General features: G+C 44.6%; 1 protein-coding gene across 2 annotated transcripts in view; it reads right to left on the reverse strand.

Annotated features, from left to right (window-relative positions):
• SELENOI (selenoprotein I) overlaps window positions 1-21,089 on the reverse strand; it is a 132,770-nt gene that overhangs the window by 52,279 nt on the left and 59,402 nt on the right. For both annotated transcript variants that reach the window (XM_033936712.1, XM_033936713.1), the window contains exons 2-4: window positions 16,766-16,834; window positions 16,214-16,322; window positions 3,572-3,646 (exon numbers count right to left, since the gene is read on the reverse strand). In XM_033936712.1, coding sequence (XP_033792603.1) covers window positions 3,572-3,646; window positions 16,214-16,322; window positions 16,766-16,834 — 253 coding nt within the window. The remainder of the gene's footprint in view (window positions 1-3,571; window positions 3,647-16,213; window positions 16,323-16,765; window positions 16,835-21,089) is intronic.

Here is a 21,089-nt window from a genome sequence, read left to right on the forward strand (position 1 = left end):
TGAGACGCCAAGGAAGACCGATGCTTCCGGGATCTAAAACAGGAGAACCCGGCCACATGAAGAGAAGTTACAATAAGGCCTTTATCCAAACCAGCCTGAAGAAAGGTGAGAATTAGCAAGATTGGAGCTGAATATGGGTCCAGTAGGTCCTGTGCTCACCAATTATAGTAGGCCTTCCACACCTGTAGCATAAGCAGATACCGTAGACTACTTCGTAGATTTCAGAAGAGTATCAACAACTAGGGCAGAATATTCCTTCGCTCCAAGACTGTGTGCTCAAAAGCCAAGCTTTAAGAGCAAAGTGACCTGGAATCTCCATGGCTACCGGACTCTGCATGAGGAAAGCTAGATAGGCACGGAGCCAAAGGCTGCGAAATCTGTGTAGTCACATCAAATCTGCTTACCATGGTCTACGAGGCCAATCTGGAGCCACCAGACTGATGCGGCCTGGAAGAGCCATGATCTTACGAAGGACTCTGCCAAACATTGGCCAAGGAAGAAGAAAAAACCCAAAAAACTTACCGGAGAATCTCCAGAGGCCACCGCTGCACCAGAGCAGCAAGCCCCTCGCTTTTGGGCTCAGATCTTCAACTGAAGAAGTGATCCATTTGTTTCTTGCTGTAGCCCGAAAGTCAAAAAGGTGTCTTCCCCAGTGCCCCACTATCTCTTGGAACACCTCAGGGACAGAACCCACTCGACTAGATCCAGAGTGTCTGCTTGAACGCTACTACTCCCGCCACCTGTGCTGCCGACAGCGCTAGGACATGACGCTCCATTCAATGAAAAAAAAAGACTGGCTGCCTGAGCCAGAGGAGTGCTCTTGGTCCTCCCTGGCAAGTGACAGAAACTACTGTCGTCATATTGGAGAAGACCTGGACCACTTGGCCCTCCAGCATCTTCTGTAATCTCGTCAGAGCTAGTCGAATGGCTGAGCTCCAACTGGTTGATTGATCACTTTCACTGAGAGGGTGTCCAACACCCTTAACAGGATAACAATTGCAATGAGCTCCTCAACCCCGAAGGCTAGCATCTGTCATCACCAAGATCCAGAAGGCAAAGTGTAGTGGAACGCCCCAGTGGATTGATTACAGGAGAAGCCACCAGGCCATGCTTGCTCAGTTTCCAGAGTCCAAGACAGATGAGTCTGCAAGACATCCCTGTGTGGAACCCAGCAAGAGTGCAAATCATGAGCGTTATGCATATGCACCCTCACCCAAGGAATCACAACCAGTGTGACAGCCATTGATCCCAGAACCTGAAGATAATCCCAGAAGGCTGCTCCAGAAGGGAAGAAAGCTGAATATATAGTTTCTGCACAGAGGGTTATTGGCAGACAGACACGGCCCACTGCTGGGTCAAAAGGAACTCCTAGGTATCCGAGCAAGTGCAGGGGCATCAGATGATTCATTTTTATTCTCCTCCTCACCCCCTCCAAAGCTGACAATCCAACCCAGGTCTTCCAGCACCTGGAACACCTGTTCCAATGTGTGGCATTCCTCGGCCAATGAAAGAGCTGTGATCAGCCAGCTGTCCAAATAAGAGTGCACCTGGAGACTCAGATGCTGCAGGTAAGCTGTCACCATTACCAATTACCTTAGTGAAGGTTTGGGACGCTGAAGCCAGACCAAAGGGCAGGGCCGAGAACTGATAATGCTGTTCCAAAACATGAAACTGCAAAACTTTGTGGGGGCCGGAAAAATAGGAATGTGCAAGTACATCTTTGTAAGATCCAGAGAGGCAAGAAACTGTTCTGCAATCACTGCTACAATAACCAAAAACACGGTCTCCATTTGGAATCTTGAGACCCACAGTTGCTTGCTAAAGATCCAGAATAGGCCTCCACTCTTCAGAGCCTCTCTTTTGCATGAGAAAGCACATGGAGTATCTGCCCAACCCTAAGAGGTTGGGTGGCACTGGCTCCATAGCTTGAATATCCAGCAAGCGCTGAACAGTGGCCAGAATCCTGAGCATTTTGTCTGGCGATCTGAGCAGAGCCCAATAACCAATCCTGTCAAAGGTCGAGCAAATTCCAGTTTGTAGCCTGACCAAATAAAGTCCAAGACCCACTGGTCAGATGTAACATGCATCCAGACAGGCAGAAATGTTTTGAGATGTCCCCCCAGCGGGGCATCCCTTGACCTGGCACCATTGTGCCTGTGCATCAGGAGGTGCAGCACTGGAGTCAGGAGGCTAGGACTGTCTGTAGCTATTATACCATCATTGGTCCAGTCTAGAATCCATGAAGTCATCCAGACTTTTGCCAAACAATCACAACTCACAAAAGGCAGCTAAGCCAAAGAAGCCTTGGAAGTTGAAACAGCAGCTCACTGCGGGAAGAGATGGGGTACTCCCAACACCCAAGTCAAACTCGCATAAGGGCCTACAATGCATCTGACAAAATAAACTGTGCCTGCCAAATAAAGTTTGAAAGGGAGCCACCGCCTCACTTTCCAAAGTGCGTTTTTGAGCGTGACAGGCGCGTGTGACACAAGACGTTGCCACAGCAGCTGTGTCAAAAGAGCTTCCTGAGGACTACCTCCACACGATAGTCCTGCATATCTTCCAATACTAAGCCACCCACATGGGGAGAAAGGTGCATTTTGTCACATGCGCCACCAAAAATCCACCCTGAGCTGATCGAAAGGTTGCCGACACTTCTGTGACATAAAATCCGACATAAAATCCCAGCATGGCATAGCTCTAGCAATATCCAGAGCACTCTCTAGAGAGCTAAATGCTCTGAGACCAGAACATACAGATCAGGGTACCACAAAGCCAAGTAGGCGGAGCCGGCTGAGTGACCAAAAAGACCTCCAGTAAAGATTAAGAAAGAAGGTCTGGCAAAGCTGCAAATTCATATAGGTGCAGGCTCATGAGAGCATTTCCAGGCTCCCAAAACCTCAGAGGCATCCACAGATCTAAAACACAGTCCCTGATCCCTGTCCTGGGAAGCACTGCGCCTGTAATGATGGGGTCAGCAAACCATCTGCAATCGGACACCCCCAGATCAGGGTCAGGCCACGCAAACTAAGTGGTAGGGTGAATCTAGGACGCAACCAAAGGAATAATGCCACTGATAGACGCCATGCAGGCATATTGGGACTGGGCAGGGGGAGTGGTTTAAAATCCAGAGTGCAAAAATATAAAAATCATAAAAAGGTGTCCGGCTTTTTCTGAAGCTGCACAGAGTCCACAGCCTGACAGGTTACCAGCTGTGCCAAGCCCCAAAAAGCACAAAAGCTACCTTGCAGAGTGAGCTGAGCGTTTGGGTACTTGCTTCAGCAGAAGAGAGGTTAAGCTGAATAGAAGACCACCTTTAAGACAGATTAGCATGGGAGAAGGGGGAGTGGATGTTGAATTGCAGATGAAGAAGACAGATGCTGGAATGTGCCAAGGACAAGAGTTGGGCATTGAAAAGACAACATGTTTGGAGAAGAAAGGAGAAGCTGCAATTTGATTAATCATGATTTTTAAAAAAATTAAAATGATTAATGCATTAAATCACAGAGTTAACTGCGATTAAAATGCAGCTTTAGATCAAACACAAGCATTTTTCATGACTTCCACTTACCTAGAGTATATGCTGTGAAGTGGAGAATGCCAATTACAATCCATACCCAGGCAGGAATGTGCTGCTGACCTAGTGCTGATCATAAAAAATGCACAACATTTAAGCATTCAGATACAGAAGACAGGGTTGAAAATGTGTTCCAGTATATGTTAATATCCCTTTTTGAATTCTACATTGAGGTAAAACAGAACAGCCCACTATACAAAGCAAATGCAAAAGACATGTTTAAAATAATATTCATACTACTTATTTTGTATTTATAGCCCACCTATTAACTAGGCGGTTTACAAAGCGTTACATACATAATTCTTATTAGCTGTGCTGTTTTGCTTTATCTTAAGATACAAAGAGGATAATTTACAAAACACTTAGACATACAAAGTCCTATAAAAATTGTTGGGACTTGTGTCTAAATATTTTGAAAATGAGTCCCAAAGTCTCTATTCTTAGTCAACACCAAACTAGGCTTGAGCAAACTAATATGTATAAGATTTTTTTTTTTAAACTTAGCCAACTCTTTCAATAACTACAGTCTCAATGGTAATTTGCTCCTCAGCAAAGGGCCTATAAAAGATAAAGCAGCTTAACTGTCAATGAAAGCACTAAAAAAATGGGAGCATATTACTCCATATTATCAGAAACTTCATTGATTGCCGATTGAGGCCAGAGTTTTGTTTAAATTTGCTTGTATTTGTTATAAATCAATCTTTGGCATTTCACCTGGCTACCTTGTTTCCCATTTTTCTTTGAACCACTCAAATAAGCTTACACGTAGAGTTTGTTTGTTTACATTCCCTTCTGTTAAATTATGTTGTTATAAAAGGTTTCTTGAGAGAATTCTCTCTTTTCAAGCTGCTAAATTGAATGTTTGGTTTGGAAAAATTATGCTAGGAGCTTCTTCCTATCTTGATTTTAGAAAGTTAAAAACACAATTATATGATAAATTTGTATCTTAATGCATTCTGTTGTCTTTTAAAATTTTATGCATTTCCTATGTTTTCCACTTTTAAATTGTATTTTTCGCTGCATGTTCAGTTTTACTTGTTGTGAACCGCCTAGAACCATTCTTGGTCAGGCGGTATATAAAAATAAATTATTATTATTAATATTAATCATAGCAGTTATATAAGTATGGATATAAGCAAGAAAATTTGTTTTTGGGTGAATAACCCTCCCCAAAATTTCTACTGCATAACTTTAATTGGTGGGGGAAATCATGCCATAATAAAAGGGCATAAAACATTTCTGCCTCTATGATATAACATAAACCCTATTTTATCCAATAAACTGAGCAAAGTACAAACACCATATCATTTATGTTATTGTGTACCCCTTCTGTTTCAAAGTTTGTTTATATACCTCCAATACTACAAAGGAGATGTTACTGCTTTAGTCTTAAGACAGCGATTCTGTTCTCCAGAGCAGGGGTTTTCAACCCAATCCTCGGGGCACAGTCAGATTTTCAGGATGTCCAAAATGAATATGCATGAGAGATTTCCATACCAAAGGGGTAGCGCATGCAAATCTCTCAGGCTTATTTATTGTGGATATCTTGAAAACTTGACTAGCTATGCTCCAAGGTCTAGATTGAGAACCACTCTCCTATACAGCAGGTTTTTTTTTTTTTTAAACATATGATGATTTAGATCATGATTTTTGTGTATTAGGCATACTTTTACATGTTATATGCCTTGCAGAAAGGAACAAATCAATTGTCATCCATATTCAGTCTTCCTCCATCTTTCCTGCTTGCCCCTTCTCAGTCTTCATCAACCTCCACTAATGCTCTGGTTCAGCCCCACTCTTCCTCTCCCCCAGAGCTTGCCCATCCTACTGTACTTAAAGGTAGATGCAGAAACCTCCACAAGCAGCACTGCATCATTAACAAGTATGCACCCACTTTATTAAATTTTAAAACAAGCACAAGAGAATTTTACCATCAGGGCTGTGGTGGCAAAGAGTTATCTTTTCTTGCCCCAACTCAGAAGTTATGTTATTACTAGTCTTTAAGCCCGTTACATTAACGGGTGCTAGAATAGATGTGTCCGTCTGTCTGTGTTTCTTTATCTCTCCTTGGCCGCTGTCTGTATCCTTCTGTCTCCCCCTCCCCCCCGAGCAAAACTGTCTGCCCCCAGCACCCACCTCCCCCCCAAATGTCTCTCCATGGCCCTCTTCTGTCTCCCCCCTCAGAGCAAAGCTGTCTGTCCCCTTTCCCTATCTCTCCATGGCCCCTTCTGTCTCTCCCCAGCACACCCCTCCCCCCAAAGCAGCCCCCTATCCCTCTCCCTGTCTCTCCATGGCCCCTTCTGTCTTCCCCCCCAGAGCAAAGCTGTTTGCCCCAAGCACACCCCTCCCCCCCCAAAGCAGCCCCCTTTCCCTCTCCCGCTGACTCTCTCTCTGGCCCCCTTTCTCTGTCTGTCTTTCTGTCCCTCTCCCTGCCCCTGTGTCTTTCTTTCTTTCTGTCTCCCTCCCTCCCGCTGTCTGTCTGTCATTTTTCCCCATTTCCCTGTGCAGCAGCATTTCCATCCCACTTCCCTATGCAGCAGCAACAGCATTTCCCTCCTATCCCCCCCTTTCCTGTGTAGAAGCAGTAGCAACATTTTCCCCCACTCCCCCTTTCCCTTCTCTTACCTGCTCCGTTCGGCCCCTCCCCCTTCTTTTACTGCCGTTGTCGATCCGGCCTGCTCCTGACCCTCCCACCGCCGACAAACCTCGGGACTCCAGCCGCGTAGGCAGCACTTTAAACACGCTGCTTTGCGGCCTTCTACTGGCGATTTCCTCTGCCGCGTCTGTCTCCGATGATGTCATCAGAGACGCGGCAGAGGAAATCGACAGAGAAGGGCGCGAAGCAGTGTGTTTATAGTGCTGCCTACGCCGCTGGAACCGGGAGGCGACGGAGAGGGCAGGGGGTGCCAGCGGCCGGCAGCCGCTGCTCAGCAGGTGGAGAGCAGGTGGAGAGCAGGGAAGGGCGCGCATGCCACTTGTCTTGCCTTGCATGAGGCCAGACCGTAAGCCGCACATGCGCACTTCCTATAGGTCGCTACAGCTCAAGGAAAACGGACGCATGCTTAGGAAGTGCGCATGCGCGGCTTACCGTTTTATTATATTAGATAAGCTTGTCTCCCACCAACTCCCTTAAATTAAGGTTCAAGGCGGATTACAAGAGTACAGGCAGTCCCCGTTTTATGAACATCCGACTTACGTCAGACTCATACTTACAAATGTGGGTCCTGTTCTATCTTCGGTGTCTCAATGCGCCCCTCTCCTCTCTCCCCCTCTGAGTGCCCCTCTCCGGTTCACGGAAGTTTCGCCCCCCACATTTCGCCCCCAGCAATTCGCCCCTCACATTTCGCCCCCGCACATTTCGCCCTCCGGATGTTTCGCCCCCACACATTTCGCCCCCACACATTTCGCCCCCCGGATGTTTCGCCCCCACACATTTCGCCCCCGCACATTTCGCCCCTGAGTGTCAGACTATTCCTCTCGCAGGCGATTTCTTTGCCGACACGACGGCAGGCTACAAATTCAAAGTGCACAGCTGGCTGTTCTCACTGCCTCTAATGTCGGCCCTGCAGCTCCGGACTTCCCCACACCTGCTCTCTCCCCCCCCCCCCCCGATCACTATTATTTTAAATGTTATGGCAGCCACGGCGCTGTATCCATCGGAGGAGACTTCTAACCTCGGCCATGAAGTTGCTGTTGCAGGAAGAGTTCCGGGGCAGGCCGAGGTTAGAAGTCTCCTCCGATGGATACAGCGCCGCGGCTGCCATAACATTTAAAATAATAGTGATCGGGGGGGGGGGGGGGGGGGAGAGAGCAGGTGTGGGGAAGTCCGGAGCTGCAGGGCCGACATTAGAGGCAGTGAGAACAGCCAGCTGTGCACTTTGAATTTGTAGCCAAGGACCAACAGATAAGTTTTATTTTAGTCGATAATTAAGAGTTAATTTTTAGTATATACTATGGCGGTCGGGACAGTGAAGGCAATAATGGTTCCAGCGGCAACCTCGGTTTGGTTTTTACACTGAATTTAAATGGTTGCGGGTCTGAGCACTTCACACAAATTATTATTAATAACATTAAGGAGGGTATCCCTGCACGCACAGAGTTAATAAGAAATACTACTTTGAAGTACAACAATAAGATGATCACAAAACATGATCACAGGAAGGTTCCCGCTAAATCTCTCCCTCTCTCTTAGACTGTGGAGGGACTTGCCTGGTTTAGATCCAGTGCTCACTTAACGTTTACGTCCCCCCATTAATCCTTGTCTCTGGGCTATCGCTCATCAGCATGAACTCCATCCCTCCGACCCCTAAAAGGGAGGAAATGCCACAGCCCTGATGTGATGTGAAACCTGATCAGTGAATGCCAGCAACTCTGTTCCCCAAACTGGCTTACACACATTCTCTCTCTCTGTTTTGTACTTTGTAATCCAATAGCCTGGAAATGCAGCATTCACTACCTCGGCCTGAGGTGTGGGGAAGTCCGGAGCTGCAGGGCCGGCGTTAGAGGGAGTAAGAGCTGATGGTGCCACAGGGTCCCACGTTGGGGGGGGGGAGGGAGGAAGAAAGAAGATGGGGGTCATAATCCAACGCTACCTCGGCCTGCCCTGGAACTCTTCCTGCAGCCACCACCCGCCTAGGCAGGAACATGAAGTTGCTGTTGCAGGAAGAGTTCCGGGGCAGGCCGAGGTTAGAAGTCTCCTCCGATGGATACAGCGCCGCGGCTGCCATAACATTTAAAATAATAGTGATCGGGGGGGGGGGGGGGAAGAGCAGGTGTGGGGAAGTCCGGAGCTGCAGGGCCGGCGTTAGAGGGAGTAAGAGCTGATGGTGCCACAGGGTCCCGCGTTGGGGGGGGGGGGAGGGAGGAAGAAAGAAGATGGGGGTCATAATCCAACGCTCAGGGGCGAAATGTGCGGGGGCGAAATGTGTGGGGGCAAAACATCCGGGGGGCGAAATGTGTGGGGGCGAAATGTGTCTGGGGGCGAAATGTGAGGGGCGAATTGCTGGGGGCGAAATGTGGGGGGCGAACCTTCCGGATCCCCCCCTCTCCTCTCCCCCCCTCTGAGTGCCAACACGCACCTCTCTCTCCCCCTCCCTCCAAGTATGTGCCTCCCCCCGGTGGGTGCTTACCTTCTGGACGGCTTCCTTCTCCTTCCAGCTGCAGTTGTTTCTCTGCACAAAGCCACATCAAAGTAAAGCCGCGAGATTTGCATAGGAGCCGCTACCCACGGCTTTGTGCAGAGAAATGACTGCGGCTAGAAGGAGGAGGGATTAGGCCAGAAGGTAAATACCCACCAGAGGGAGTCACATACTTGGGGCACAGAATGAGGGAGGGAGCAAAACTTCAGACAAAGGATGGAAGGAAGGAGGGATAAGGAATAAACTTGGAGGGAAGCATAAGCCATAGGCTGGAAGAATGGAGTGAGGGAAAAAGACACTGAGGTGGGGGAGGGAAGAGGAAGGGAGAACTGGGTGTCTGAGTGAAAGTGAAAGTGAGAGTGAGAGAGAGAGAGAGAGAGAGAGAGAGAGATGGTGCACATGGGAAGATGAAGAAAGAGAAGAATTGTTGGGCATAGGGAGGGAGAAAGAATGTTGGACATGATGGTGAGAGAGGAGTGAGGTAGAGATGTATGGGGATGAGAGGGAGTAATGTTGGATGTAGTGGTGGAGAGGGAACAGTGGGATGGATGGAAAAGGATACAAGAGGGGCCTCAAGGAGGTGGAGAAGGTGGGAAGAATCTGAGATACATACAAATTCAACTTAAAGAACGGTTTAAAAAACTGAGCCCGTTCTTAACCTGGGGACTGCCTGTATACCGATACAAGACATCAGGAATTACAACAACGAATAACTAGTAAAGAAATTGGGAAAAAACAAAACAAACAAATAGAAACATGACATCAGATAAAAGCCAAATGGCCCATCTGCAGTAATCATTATCTCTTTCTCTCTCTGAGAGATCCCACGTGCCTATCCCAGGCCCTCTTGAATTCAGACAGTCTCTGTTTCCACCACCTCTTCTAAGAAACTGTTCCACACATCTACCACCCTTTCTGTAAAAAAGTATTTCCTCAGATTACTCCGGAGCCTATCGCCTCTTAACTTCATCCTATGCCCTCTCATTGCAGAGATTCTTTTCAAATGAAAGACTCAACTCATGAATACTTATATTACATAGGTATTTAAATGTCTATCATATCTCCCCTCTTCCACCTTTCCTCCAAAGTATACAAATTGAGATCTTCAAGTCTGTCCCCATAGGCCTCATCATGGAGACCACATACCATTTTAGTAGCCTTCTTCTGGACCAATTCTATCCTTTTTATATCTTTTTGAAGGTGTGGCCTCCAGAATTGAACACAATATTCTTAATGAGGTCTCGCCAGAGTCTTTTACAGAGGCATCAATACCTCCTTTTTCTTCTCCCTATGCAACCTAGCATCCAGAAGGATACTTTCGCCATCACCTCTTCAACCTGTTTGACCACCTTAAGATCATCACATACAATCACACCCAAATCCCTCTCTTCTGTCATGCACATAACTTCTTCACCCTCTAAACTGTACCATTCCTTCTGGTTTTGATGCCCAAATGCATGACCTTGCATTTCTTAGCATTATATTTTAGCTGCCTAATTTCAGACCATTCTTCAAACTTCGCCAGGTCTTTCTTCATGTTATTCATACCATCCGGCTACTCTATTGCAGCTTTTGGTATCATCAGCAAAGAGGCAAATCTTACCTGACAATCCTTCAGCAATATCATTTATAAAAATGTTAAGAACAGGCCCAAGAACAGAACCTTAAGGCACACCACTGGTAGTATCCCTTTCCTCAGAGTAATCTCCATTGATCACTACCCTCTGTCGCCTACCACTCAACCAGTTCCTGACCCAGCCCACAATTTTGGGACCCATCCCAAGGGCACTAAGTTTATTTATCAGACGTCTGTGTGGAACACTGTCAAAGGCTTTGCTAAAATCTAAATACACCACATCTAGTGCACATCCTCTATCAATTCTCTGGTTACCCATTCAAAGAAACTGATCAGCTTTGTCTGACAAGACCTACCTCTAGTAAATCCATGTTGCCTCCAGTCCTGTAATCCACAGGATTCCAGAAGCTTGACCACTCTCCATTTTAAAAGCGTTTCCTTTAATTTGCTTACCACAGAAGTCAGATTTACCGGCCTGTAATTCCCTAATTCTTCCTTACTTCCACTTTTGTGGAGAGGGACCACATCCGCCCTTCTCCAATCCTCCGGTACCACTCCCAACTCTAGAGACTCATTGAAAAGGTCAGTCAGCTGAGCCACTAGGAGAACTTTCCTAAATTCAGCACCCTCGGATGTACACCATCCGGCCCCATCGCTTTGTCTACCTTTATTTTAGCTATCTCCTCACAAACAAAACCATCTGAAAATCGATCAGGGTCTATTACTCCTCCATCCCTATTCACGTTTGTCTTCTGAGGTTCCACTTCTGGCGCTTCAGCCATGAACACAGAACAGAAATATTTGTTAAGCAATTCGGTCTTTTCTTTATCAGCTTCTACATAGTCCTCCCCTTCACCTTTGAGTCTCACAATGCCACTTTTATACTAATATATCTAAAAACAATGTCTTGTCTCCCCGTTTACCATGTCATCTATTTTTTTCTTCCATTTGTATCTTTGCTTTCCTGACAACACGATCACATATTTTTGCCTGTCTTCCTCTTTCTGCGATCTTTTGTAGTTTATGAAAGCTAACCTCTTATTCCTTACCTTATCAGCTACTACTTTTGAGAACCAAAGCAGCCTTCTTATCCTCTTACTTTTACATTTTTCTAAAGCATTAAAAAGAGATTAGGTTCTTACCTTGATAATATCTTTTCTAGTAGGTAGGAAAGGTGTGCTGAACCTTAGGGTACTCTTTCCATTTTCACGAGTATACTGCAGAAAGATGTCAATCACAGCTTTTGAAAACTCCTTTTCCCGGGAGTCTGCTGCCTCCTTCAGTTCATTCCAAAGCATGCATAAGCTCTAGAGTTAAAGGAGAAGAAGGGACATGAAGGACTCTCCAAAACAAAAGGTTTTGATCTGCTCATAAAACGTTCTAATAGTCAATAATGAAAATGTAATGTAGAAATGAATGAATATTACCAGTGAACAGTAAAGCACATCAAATAAAAGCAACAGTTTGAATATTATTGAAGCTCAATTATCTCTTTAGATTCTATTTACAAACTGATTCTGTATTCATAATCCGACTAGCAGAGAAGTCTTAGCTATGGAGCTGACCATGAAGCATAAGGAAGAAACAGGTAATCAAGGTAAGAACCTAATCTCTTTCTCTAGTGTAATAGGAAAGGATCTGAGTATCATCGTAGACAATACGATGAAACCTTCTGCCCAAAGTGTGGCGGCAGCCAAAAAAGCAACAGAATGCTAGGAATTATTAAAAAAGGGATGGTTAACAAAACTAAGAATGTTATAATGCCCCTGTATCGCTCCTTGATATGACTTCATCTGGAGTATTGCGTTCAATTCTGGTCTTCTTATCTCAAGAAGGATATAGTGGCGCTAGAAAAGGTTGAAAGAAGAGCAACCAAGATGATAAAGGGGATGGAACTCCTCTCGTATGAGGAAAGACTAAAACGGTTAGGGCTCTTCAGCTTGGAAAAGAGACGGCTGAGGGGAGATATGATTGAAATCTACAAAATCCTGAGGAGTAGAACAGGTACAAGTGGGTCGATTTTTCACTCTTTCAAAAATTACAAAAACTAGGGGACATTCGATGAAGTTACAGGGAAATACTTTTAAAACCAATAGGAGGAAAAAAATTTTCACTCAGAGAATAGTTAAGCTCTGGAACACATTGCCAGAGGTTGTAGTAAGAGCGGATAGCATAACTGGTTTTAAGAAAGGTTTGGACAAATTCATGGAGGAAAATTCCATAGTCTGTTATTGAGAAGACACTGGTTCTATGGCTTAATATCCAGCAATCTGTTTAATGTTGCCCAGACTTGGACTGCATGATCCTGTCAGCCCGCTGGAGAATCCACAAACCAGTTGGGACAGGAGTATGCAAACTATTTTGTAACCTTCCCTGACAATATCAAAGGCCCAAATATCTGTTATGCTTTCCCAGGCTCCCAATTTTCTGAAGAGGTGTTGAGGATGGTGTCATTGCAGATTCTTGGCTGCCATTGTGGTCCGGAAACCTGTATTTTGGATTTTCCAGCTTCCAGAATATCTCTGCTGGAACCTTGATAGGTTATCCGAGAAGAGCTTCCTGAGGCATACTTGCAAAAATGTCAGAACCCCTGAAAGAAGCTCCAGTTCCGACTTCTAGCCACTAAAGATCTGCTGCTCGGTAAGGACTTGGGACAACAATCTTTCACACTGGCCAAAAGATCATCCAAGCCTTTGCCAAAAAGTATTTGGCCCTTGAAGGGGAGCCTGCTAAGGTTTGGAGATTGAATTGCCCGCCCATTGTCTGACCCACAGCATATCTTGTTTTGAAAGTTTTACTTTCTGCTGAGGCAGCCCTGCTAATTCAGATTGAGAAACCCTTTGCTTTGCCTACCTGCTCTCAATTGCCTCCCCTCCTTGATTCACATGAGACAAGGTGATTTAAAAAGACAATGCATAATTAGGAGTGATCCTTTTCAGTCTGGTGGGGAAGGCATGAGCAGAAAAAATTATCTCTCATCTCATCCTCACTGCCTCTTTACAACATTGATACTCTACTTTCATGCATGTCTCTCTGCTCTCTAGACTGGTCCACAACCAAGATTCTTCCCAGTTTCCCTTCCACTCTTACGACTCCCTTACTTCGCTTCCAACTGATATTAACCATCCCCAATCTTTCACTTCTCCCCAAGCCACTGAGCACCGAACACTTCACCCTTTAAACCCACTGCTTCTTCCTTCCTCTTGTTCTCTACCCTATTTGCCACTCTAAAGATCCTACACTTTCTCCCTCTTTTGGTCATCCCTTCTCCCCCTGCATGCACCTCACCCACATTGCAGCAGCAGGTGCCCCCTCATCCTTCTCTTACTTTCCACTGGGGACATAAACCCCAATCTTGATCCTCCCTACCAACTACCACCCTACTCTTAATGGCCCATCTTACTCCTACGGGCCAACCCGCAATACCACCAACCTTATTTCTATTCCTCTCCTCCCCTTCTCTTGTGCCTTATGGAATGCCCACTCTGTTCCCAACAAGCATGATCTTTTCATTAAAAAAGGGATGGTTAACAAGACTAAGAATGCTATAATGCCCCTATATTGCTCCTTGGTATGACCTCATCTGGAGTATTGCGTTCAATTCTTATCTTAAGGATATAGTGGCGCTAGAAAAGGTTCAAAGAAGAGCAACTGAGATGATAAAGGAGATGGAACTCCTCTCGTATGAGGAAAGACTAAAATGGTTAGGGCTCTTCAGCTTGGAAAAGAGACGGCTGAGGGGAGATATGATTGAAATCTACAAAATTCTGAGTGGAGTAGAACGGGTACAAGTGGGTCGATTTTTCGCTCTGTCAAAAATTACAAAAACTAGGGGACATTCAATGAACTTACAGGGAAAGGCAGATCTTGTTTGATGAACTTGCTGCACTTCTTCGAGGGAGTAAACAGGCAGATAGACAAGGGTGACCCGGATTTTCAGAAGGCGTTCGACAAGGTTCCACATGAACGACTTCTTTGAAAATTGTGAGCCATGGAATCGAGGGTGAAATACTCACGTGGATTAAAACTGGCTGGAGCATAGGAAACAGAGCGAGGGTAAATAGACAATACTTGGACTGGAAGAGCGTCATCTGTGGGGTGCCGCAGGGCTCGGTGCTTGGACCCGTGCTCTTCAACATCTTTATAAACAATCTGGACATTGGTACGACGAGTGAGGTGATTAAATTTGTGGACAATACAAAGTTATTCAGAGTAGTGAAGACATAGGGGGTTTGCGAAGATCTGCAATGTGACATAATCAAGCTCGAGAAATGGGCATCGACATAGCAAATAAGGTTCAACGTGGATAACTGTAAAGTTATGCATGTCAGTAACAAAAATCTCATGCACGAATACAGGATGTCTGGGGCGGTACTTGGAGACTTCCCAGGAAAGAGACTTAGGAGTTCTGATTAACTACTATTCTCACCCTCTTACAGATTTCTACCCCTTTTCCCATCATCTAAATTCTCTTCCTCCTTTGAAGTCCATTCCATCCATCTTTTTGCTCCCATACATCTCCAAGTAGCAGTCATCTACCAACCACCCCCTCCCCCCCTGATAAGTCCCACTCTTCCTTCCTCACCTACTTTGACTCCTGGCTCTCTTCCTGCCTCGAGCCCTCATCCCCAGTGAGTTCAATATCCATGTCGATGACCCCCCCCCCCCCCCGACTCCTTCACATCTGTTCCATGCCCTAACATTTTCATACAATCTCCAGCTGTGTTCCATCAGCCCTAAACTCCAGAAAGGACATTGCCTAGACCTAATTTTTTCCTCCAACTGTTCAACCACCAAATTCTGCAATACCACTCTTCCCCTCTCTGATCATCACCTGTTAAAATTCACTATTCATGATTCTCCCCCACCCCACCCCCAGATCAGGCCAATCGCCACCAACACATTCAGGAACTTTCAGGCTATTGACCCCAGAGCTCTCTCAACAGATGTCTCATCCCTCTCCTCAACTACTATATCACACAAGACTGTCAATGAAGCCATCCTCTCTTATACTGCCATTCTCTCTTCTGTTCTAGATACCCTTGCTCCTCAAATCTCACGTCCTCTTAAGTGTGCCAAACCCCAACCCTGGCTCACCCCCCCCCCACATCCACTACCTGCGCTCATGTGCCCATTACATTGAATGTCTCTGGCTTAAATCCAATGTATATGCCAATTATCATTCCAGTCTAGCCTCTCACTAGCCACTTAAGCACTTCTCTTGGCTCCAATCCATGCCGTCTCTTTACCACACTAAATTCCCTACTCAAAGCATCCTCGTTGCCTATTCCCCCTTCAATTTCTCCCCAGACAATGGCAGAGTTCTTCTACAATAAGATTTAGAAGATTCACCTTGAGCTCTCAACCAAGCTGCTTCCCCCTCCCCTCCCTCCATCTGCCACTTCCACTAACATCCCCTCAACACCTGACACCCTTTCCTCTTTGTCAGAGATCACTGAGGAGGAAACCACACCTCTTCTCTCATCCTCCAAACCCACTAACTGCTCCTCTGATACAATTCCCAGTCACCTACTCGGTGCTACCTCACCCTCTTGTCATCCCTCCTGTCACATCTTCCACTTATTGCTCTCTACTTCAACTGTCCCTGATGCCTTCAAACATGCCATTGTGGATTGACCACTGTGAGAGCGGGCTACTGGGCTTGATGGACCATTAGTCTGACCCAGTAAGGCTATTCTTATGTTCTTAATCATTGATCTGTTCCGGAAACAGGCCAGAGAAAAAACTCCCTCCCCCCAAAAATGAGGAAGAAAAAGTCTCTAGCCAAAAAAACGGGCTCCTACTAATAAACTCTAAAGGGGGCACTTAACACAAAAAATCTAAGTGAGTTATATTAATTAGCCTAGGTACTGTACTACCAAAGAGGTCACATGTAGTATGTTTAATCCTCCAGTCCCTTACCTGATGCATAGAAGTCTGGATCATAGAAGGCCACAAGGAAGAAGTTGAAAACAAGCAGCAGAAATCCACAGAAGGTTATTAAGTTAGGAGCCAGCCATCTAGGGAAAATCTATACAAAAATATATAGAAATATTTGAAGTTCATATATAATAGACTTGAAACGTCCTGTCAGCAATAGAAGTCAATCTCTCCTAAAAGTTTTATTTTTTCACTTTTTAGTTCCATCGTATATTCATTCCCATCTTCTTAAGCGCATGGCACCTGTCCCCCCCCCCCCACACACACACACACCATGCTCCTTAGGGAGGGGGCCTATGTATCCCACAAAATATCCATATAGTCACTTATCGTTCTTCCCTGTTGCAGATAGAAACAAGCTCTCAAATTTAATGTTCTTCATTAGCCAAGAGAGCAAATGCTATGTCCTTCTCTCAGCTTGGCCACACGTTTCCTATGGTACAATTGAAGGGGCTGTGAACAAGTTGCAGGTCTGGTGATCAAAGACTCAATAGTAATACCCTTTCAAACAATCACATTAAAAGAATGTCTTACCTTAACTATAGCATTCCAAAACGGGTGCATCAAATACAGAGAGAATGGGTTGGTGTCCACAGCGCTATACTGTAAAAAGAAAGATAGTATATTTTTTAAAATGTTTACAGAGATCCTGGCACCTCATAAACAATCATACTGCAGATTAATTTCATTAACCATTATGAAACTCAAGACTCCATTGGGAATTATGGGGGCAATTCCATTACAGGGCATTTCCTTTTAAATGCCCCAATACTGAACAGGGAGCGCCTGTTCTAACATGGCATCTTGGTAGCACCTTGATTCCATTAAAGAATATTAGAATAAACCCCACTGGCACACATAAATATAGCTTTGAGTTTGAAAGGTAACTAGCATCCATCATTAAGCTACAATATATGATATCACCTATACTGTCAGTCCAGTAACATTCAAAATAAAATAATGCTCCCATAACCATTTGTCCATTGCCCGTAGGCAGAATTGAAAGAGGAAGTTTCACATGCAGTTGCCACACCAGAAAAAGCAGCAATATCATCAGCATCCAAGTGATTGAACTACAGCAGAAAACGATGCCAAGACTTGAGTGCAGGTTAATAAGCCACAGAGGGATCCCACAATGCAAGATGTTTAGTAGACAATGATCCCAATGCAACCTGAAAAGAATGATGCATAACATACAAGTAAAAACATTCCATTTTAAATATGCTTATGTGATGATATCTACTATGCAAGTTAACTTGATGCTAAACCCTTTTCTGTATCACTCAGCCAGTAACATCTGCAGTAACACACTTTTTAACCATACATTTCTATCGGGCCTTTGGTCAGTAAGTTTCACAACAGAATTAATAAAAAAAAAAAAAAAAGAAAAGAAGAAAATACAAGGGTGATTTGAAAAATTCAGTAAAAAGCAAGTTAAACAGATATTTTTTAAAATTTGACAAAACCTATTTTTCCAAAGGGGATGGAAAACCTGGAAACTCATTGGACTAACCCCCTCCTTCTATGAAACTGCGCTGCTCCAGATGCTCATAGAGTTCCTATGAGTGTCGGGAGCAGCACGGGCCATTCAGCGCGGCTCCCTGTGCTAGAAACTGCTAGCGCAGTTTCGTAGAAGAGGGGGTAAATGTACAGCCATCGACAGAGACTGTGTTGAGAAATATAACTATTTTTTCTAAAAAAAATAAATATTAAACTTGCTTTTTTTTTTTTTTTTAAACAAACTTTTCAAACTACCCTCGTATGCATCAGAATAACTAAATGGCAGCTTACCCCGGACAGGAAATTATTTTCAGGGGTGTATGCAGGTCCCTAGCTGGGAAAGGAGAGAATATGAGATTGGCGACTACTCCTTTCAAACTGCCAACTATGTTCCACTGAGGGGGAGATTAACAGAACTCCAGTTCTGTTATCTACTGCCCCCTTTTTTTTTTTTTTAGGGACCAATGCTCAACACCAACAGCACGCAAATTATATGCATGCTGCTAGTGTTGAAAATTTCAAAAAGAGAGAACCCTCTATAGAAGAATAAAAATACAGTTGACAAAAGAGATTCTTAAATACAGTGAAAATAGCTAGCAGCCAATCAAAGGTGTATAACCACAATACTTTGAACAACAGGTGAATATGGTACAAAAACACTCAATGTGAAAAAATGAACACACACACTCTCAAAAATTGGCTGTTGCTATATATTACAGCGCTCAATATTTCATACAAGCCTAATAATGAAAATAGCCAGAGTCATAAGGTTTGCTGGAAGTTGCAGACAATGAGAACTGGGTACTTATCTGCCAAGCTGAAATGGTTGAAATCAAACCGGCAAAGTCTCGTGCTGCATAGCATTCAACGGAATCTGTTTCGGGGGGAGAACCCCCTTCATCGGGGATCAGAGCACTGCTGTTGGAGATCACAGTTCCAGAGTTCTACAATCACAAAAGGCAAGAGTGAAAAATGGCGCTGTACATTTCTGCAGTTTAAATTTAGTGGTGTTCTCTTTCTGGCAGCGTCATTTTTCATTCTTGCAGATTGCAGAATGCTAGAACTGATCTCCAACAGCAGTGCTCTGATTCCTAAAGAAGGGGGGTTCTCTCTCTCTCACCCCCCCCCCCCCCCCCCCGAAACGGGCTCTGTTGAATGCTAAGCAGCACGCAACTTTGCCGGTTTGATTTCAACCATTTCAGTCTGGCAGAAAAGTACTAGGTTTTCATCGACTACAACTTCCAGCAAACCTTATGACTCTGGCTGTTTTCATTATTAGGCTCGTATGAAATATTGAACGCTGTGATAGATAGCGGTAGCCAATTTTTGACAATGTGTTTTTTTCATGTTTTCACATTGAGTGTTTTTGCACCATATTCACTAACATGTTAGGTAAGTGTCCAGGGATGTTTCACTAACTAACCCTTTTTGGGTAGAATAAGTGGCAACTCTCCCTTATCACATCAGCATGCAGTTGTGATAACTGAGAACACTTTCTGTAACACTTGTTGTTCAAAGTATTATGATTATACACCTTTGTTGGTTAGCTGCTAGCTAATTTCACTGTATTTTTGTAGAATCTCTGCTGTTAGTGTTGAGCATTAATCAGTAAAGGGCTTGGAACATTCCTGACATATGCCCACAAGAGTTGTGTGGCAAGCACAGTTGTGTGTCCAGTGAACGGGGCGGGCTGGGGGGGTTGGTCCTTTCAACTGAGAAAGCAACAAAAACACAAATGGTGTGGGAAATCACATCTCTTTTTTGCAGCATGAATTTGCTGAAAGCCCACTCAAAGAAAAGGGAGAGGAAAAAGAAAGAAAACCTTTCCCTTTCAGGCATGCTCGTCAACTCTTCCTCAGCCCCTGTACCGCATAGTCCTCATTGCTAGACAGGACACCATCCAAAACTACTGCTACCACTAGAGGAAAAGAAGTTAGGAGGCCTTTTTTTGTGGAAGTGCAGCTGTTAAAAACAAAAAAAGAAGTCACCTTGCTTTAATATATAAAAGTAAACAGACCGCTCCGGAGTTGTTGATAAGTTTTAGTTGTTAGGAGGGGGGGGGGGGGTTGTGAGCCAGTTTTCCGAGCATGGCAGTATACTTCTCCCTCCATATTTGCAGTTTCCATATCTGCGGTTTCACTTATTTGCGATTTTTCGGCTGCTGACTCCGCTCCCCATAATTACATCATCACTAAAGTTCTTTTTCCGTTTACAGCTCTGGGTAAAGAATCGCTGCTGCGAAGGCATCTTAGATCGGGGATGGGGGTGCGTCTGAACTGGGAAGAGCTGCAAACCCGGCCCCAGAGAGACAGAGATATGTCATGGGCAGACATGATTCTTATTGGGAGGAGGGGGGAAGGGAAGCTTTGGTTCGGTTAGCCAGAGGAGGGGAATGTGTTGCTGGTCCGAACGGCACTTCAGTGCTAGAAGGGATGTGGTGGATTTTTGTTACGGGGCAGAGGACGGCAGTACCCCTCATTGCAGTAAAACCCAGCCGCTTGCAGTATTTTCCCATGGATCGGTTTTTTTGCGCTCCCGATCGGAGGTGCCTTCCTACTTCCTCAATCGCACCGTAATGGCACTCTGAATGCTATGGATCCTGTTAATAATATTGGATTTAGAAGTTTCGTAAAGTTTGAGAATTATGAGAAGCAGCAGCTGTGTTTTCATTTATTTTAATACCAATTTTACTTTTAAAAGTATTTTAAAGAGTTTAAGGTAGCCTGATTCCTAAAAATGTTTCTCATTTTGTGCCTATTTCCCAAAACCGCGAATAACTGTTGAAACGTTATTCATGGTTTCAATACAAAAAATGCTAACTTTTACAAAAAAACACAAACATTTTAAAAAGTTATTTGTGGTTTTTCGGTATTCACAGCTATGTTGTGCCCGCATCCCCTGTGAATACGGAAGGAGAAGTGTATACTAGTGCACAGTAAAGCAGTGATTGAAAGCTTCTGTGCATTAACTGTAAACAAAAACAAAAAAAGGGTTTTGTTTAGATTGGCTAATACTATAAAATGTTGCAAGCCTGGTTTCCTTTGAGCATCAGGCCCTGAATCAAAGTTTGTATGCTGCAGATGTACAATTGCTCCAACAGAAATGCACTAAGTCATTTAAGGGGGGGGAATTTATTTTCTGGAAGTCCTGCTCTGATCTGATCCATTTTTTAACTCAATGTCTTTTCTCACAGTCTCTCTCTCTCTCCCTCATAAAATCTGGCCCTATTCGGTTTAAGTTTTCAGAGGGTTTTTTTTGCCCTCACAGACATTTGACCTTTTATGTTAAATTTTCCTAACATATTAGGCTGGAAAGAATACACAGCATATCAAGAACAGTCTTAAGAACAAAGGCTGGC

Source organism: Geotrypetes seraphini, chromosome 3 (genome assembly GCF_902459505.1).
Source record: "Geotrypetes seraphini chromosome 3, aGeoSer1.1, whole genome shotgun sequence".
Taxonomy (NCBI): domain Eukaryota; kingdom Metazoa; phylum Chordata; class Amphibia; order Gymnophiona; family Dermophiidae; genus Geotrypetes; species Geotrypetes seraphini.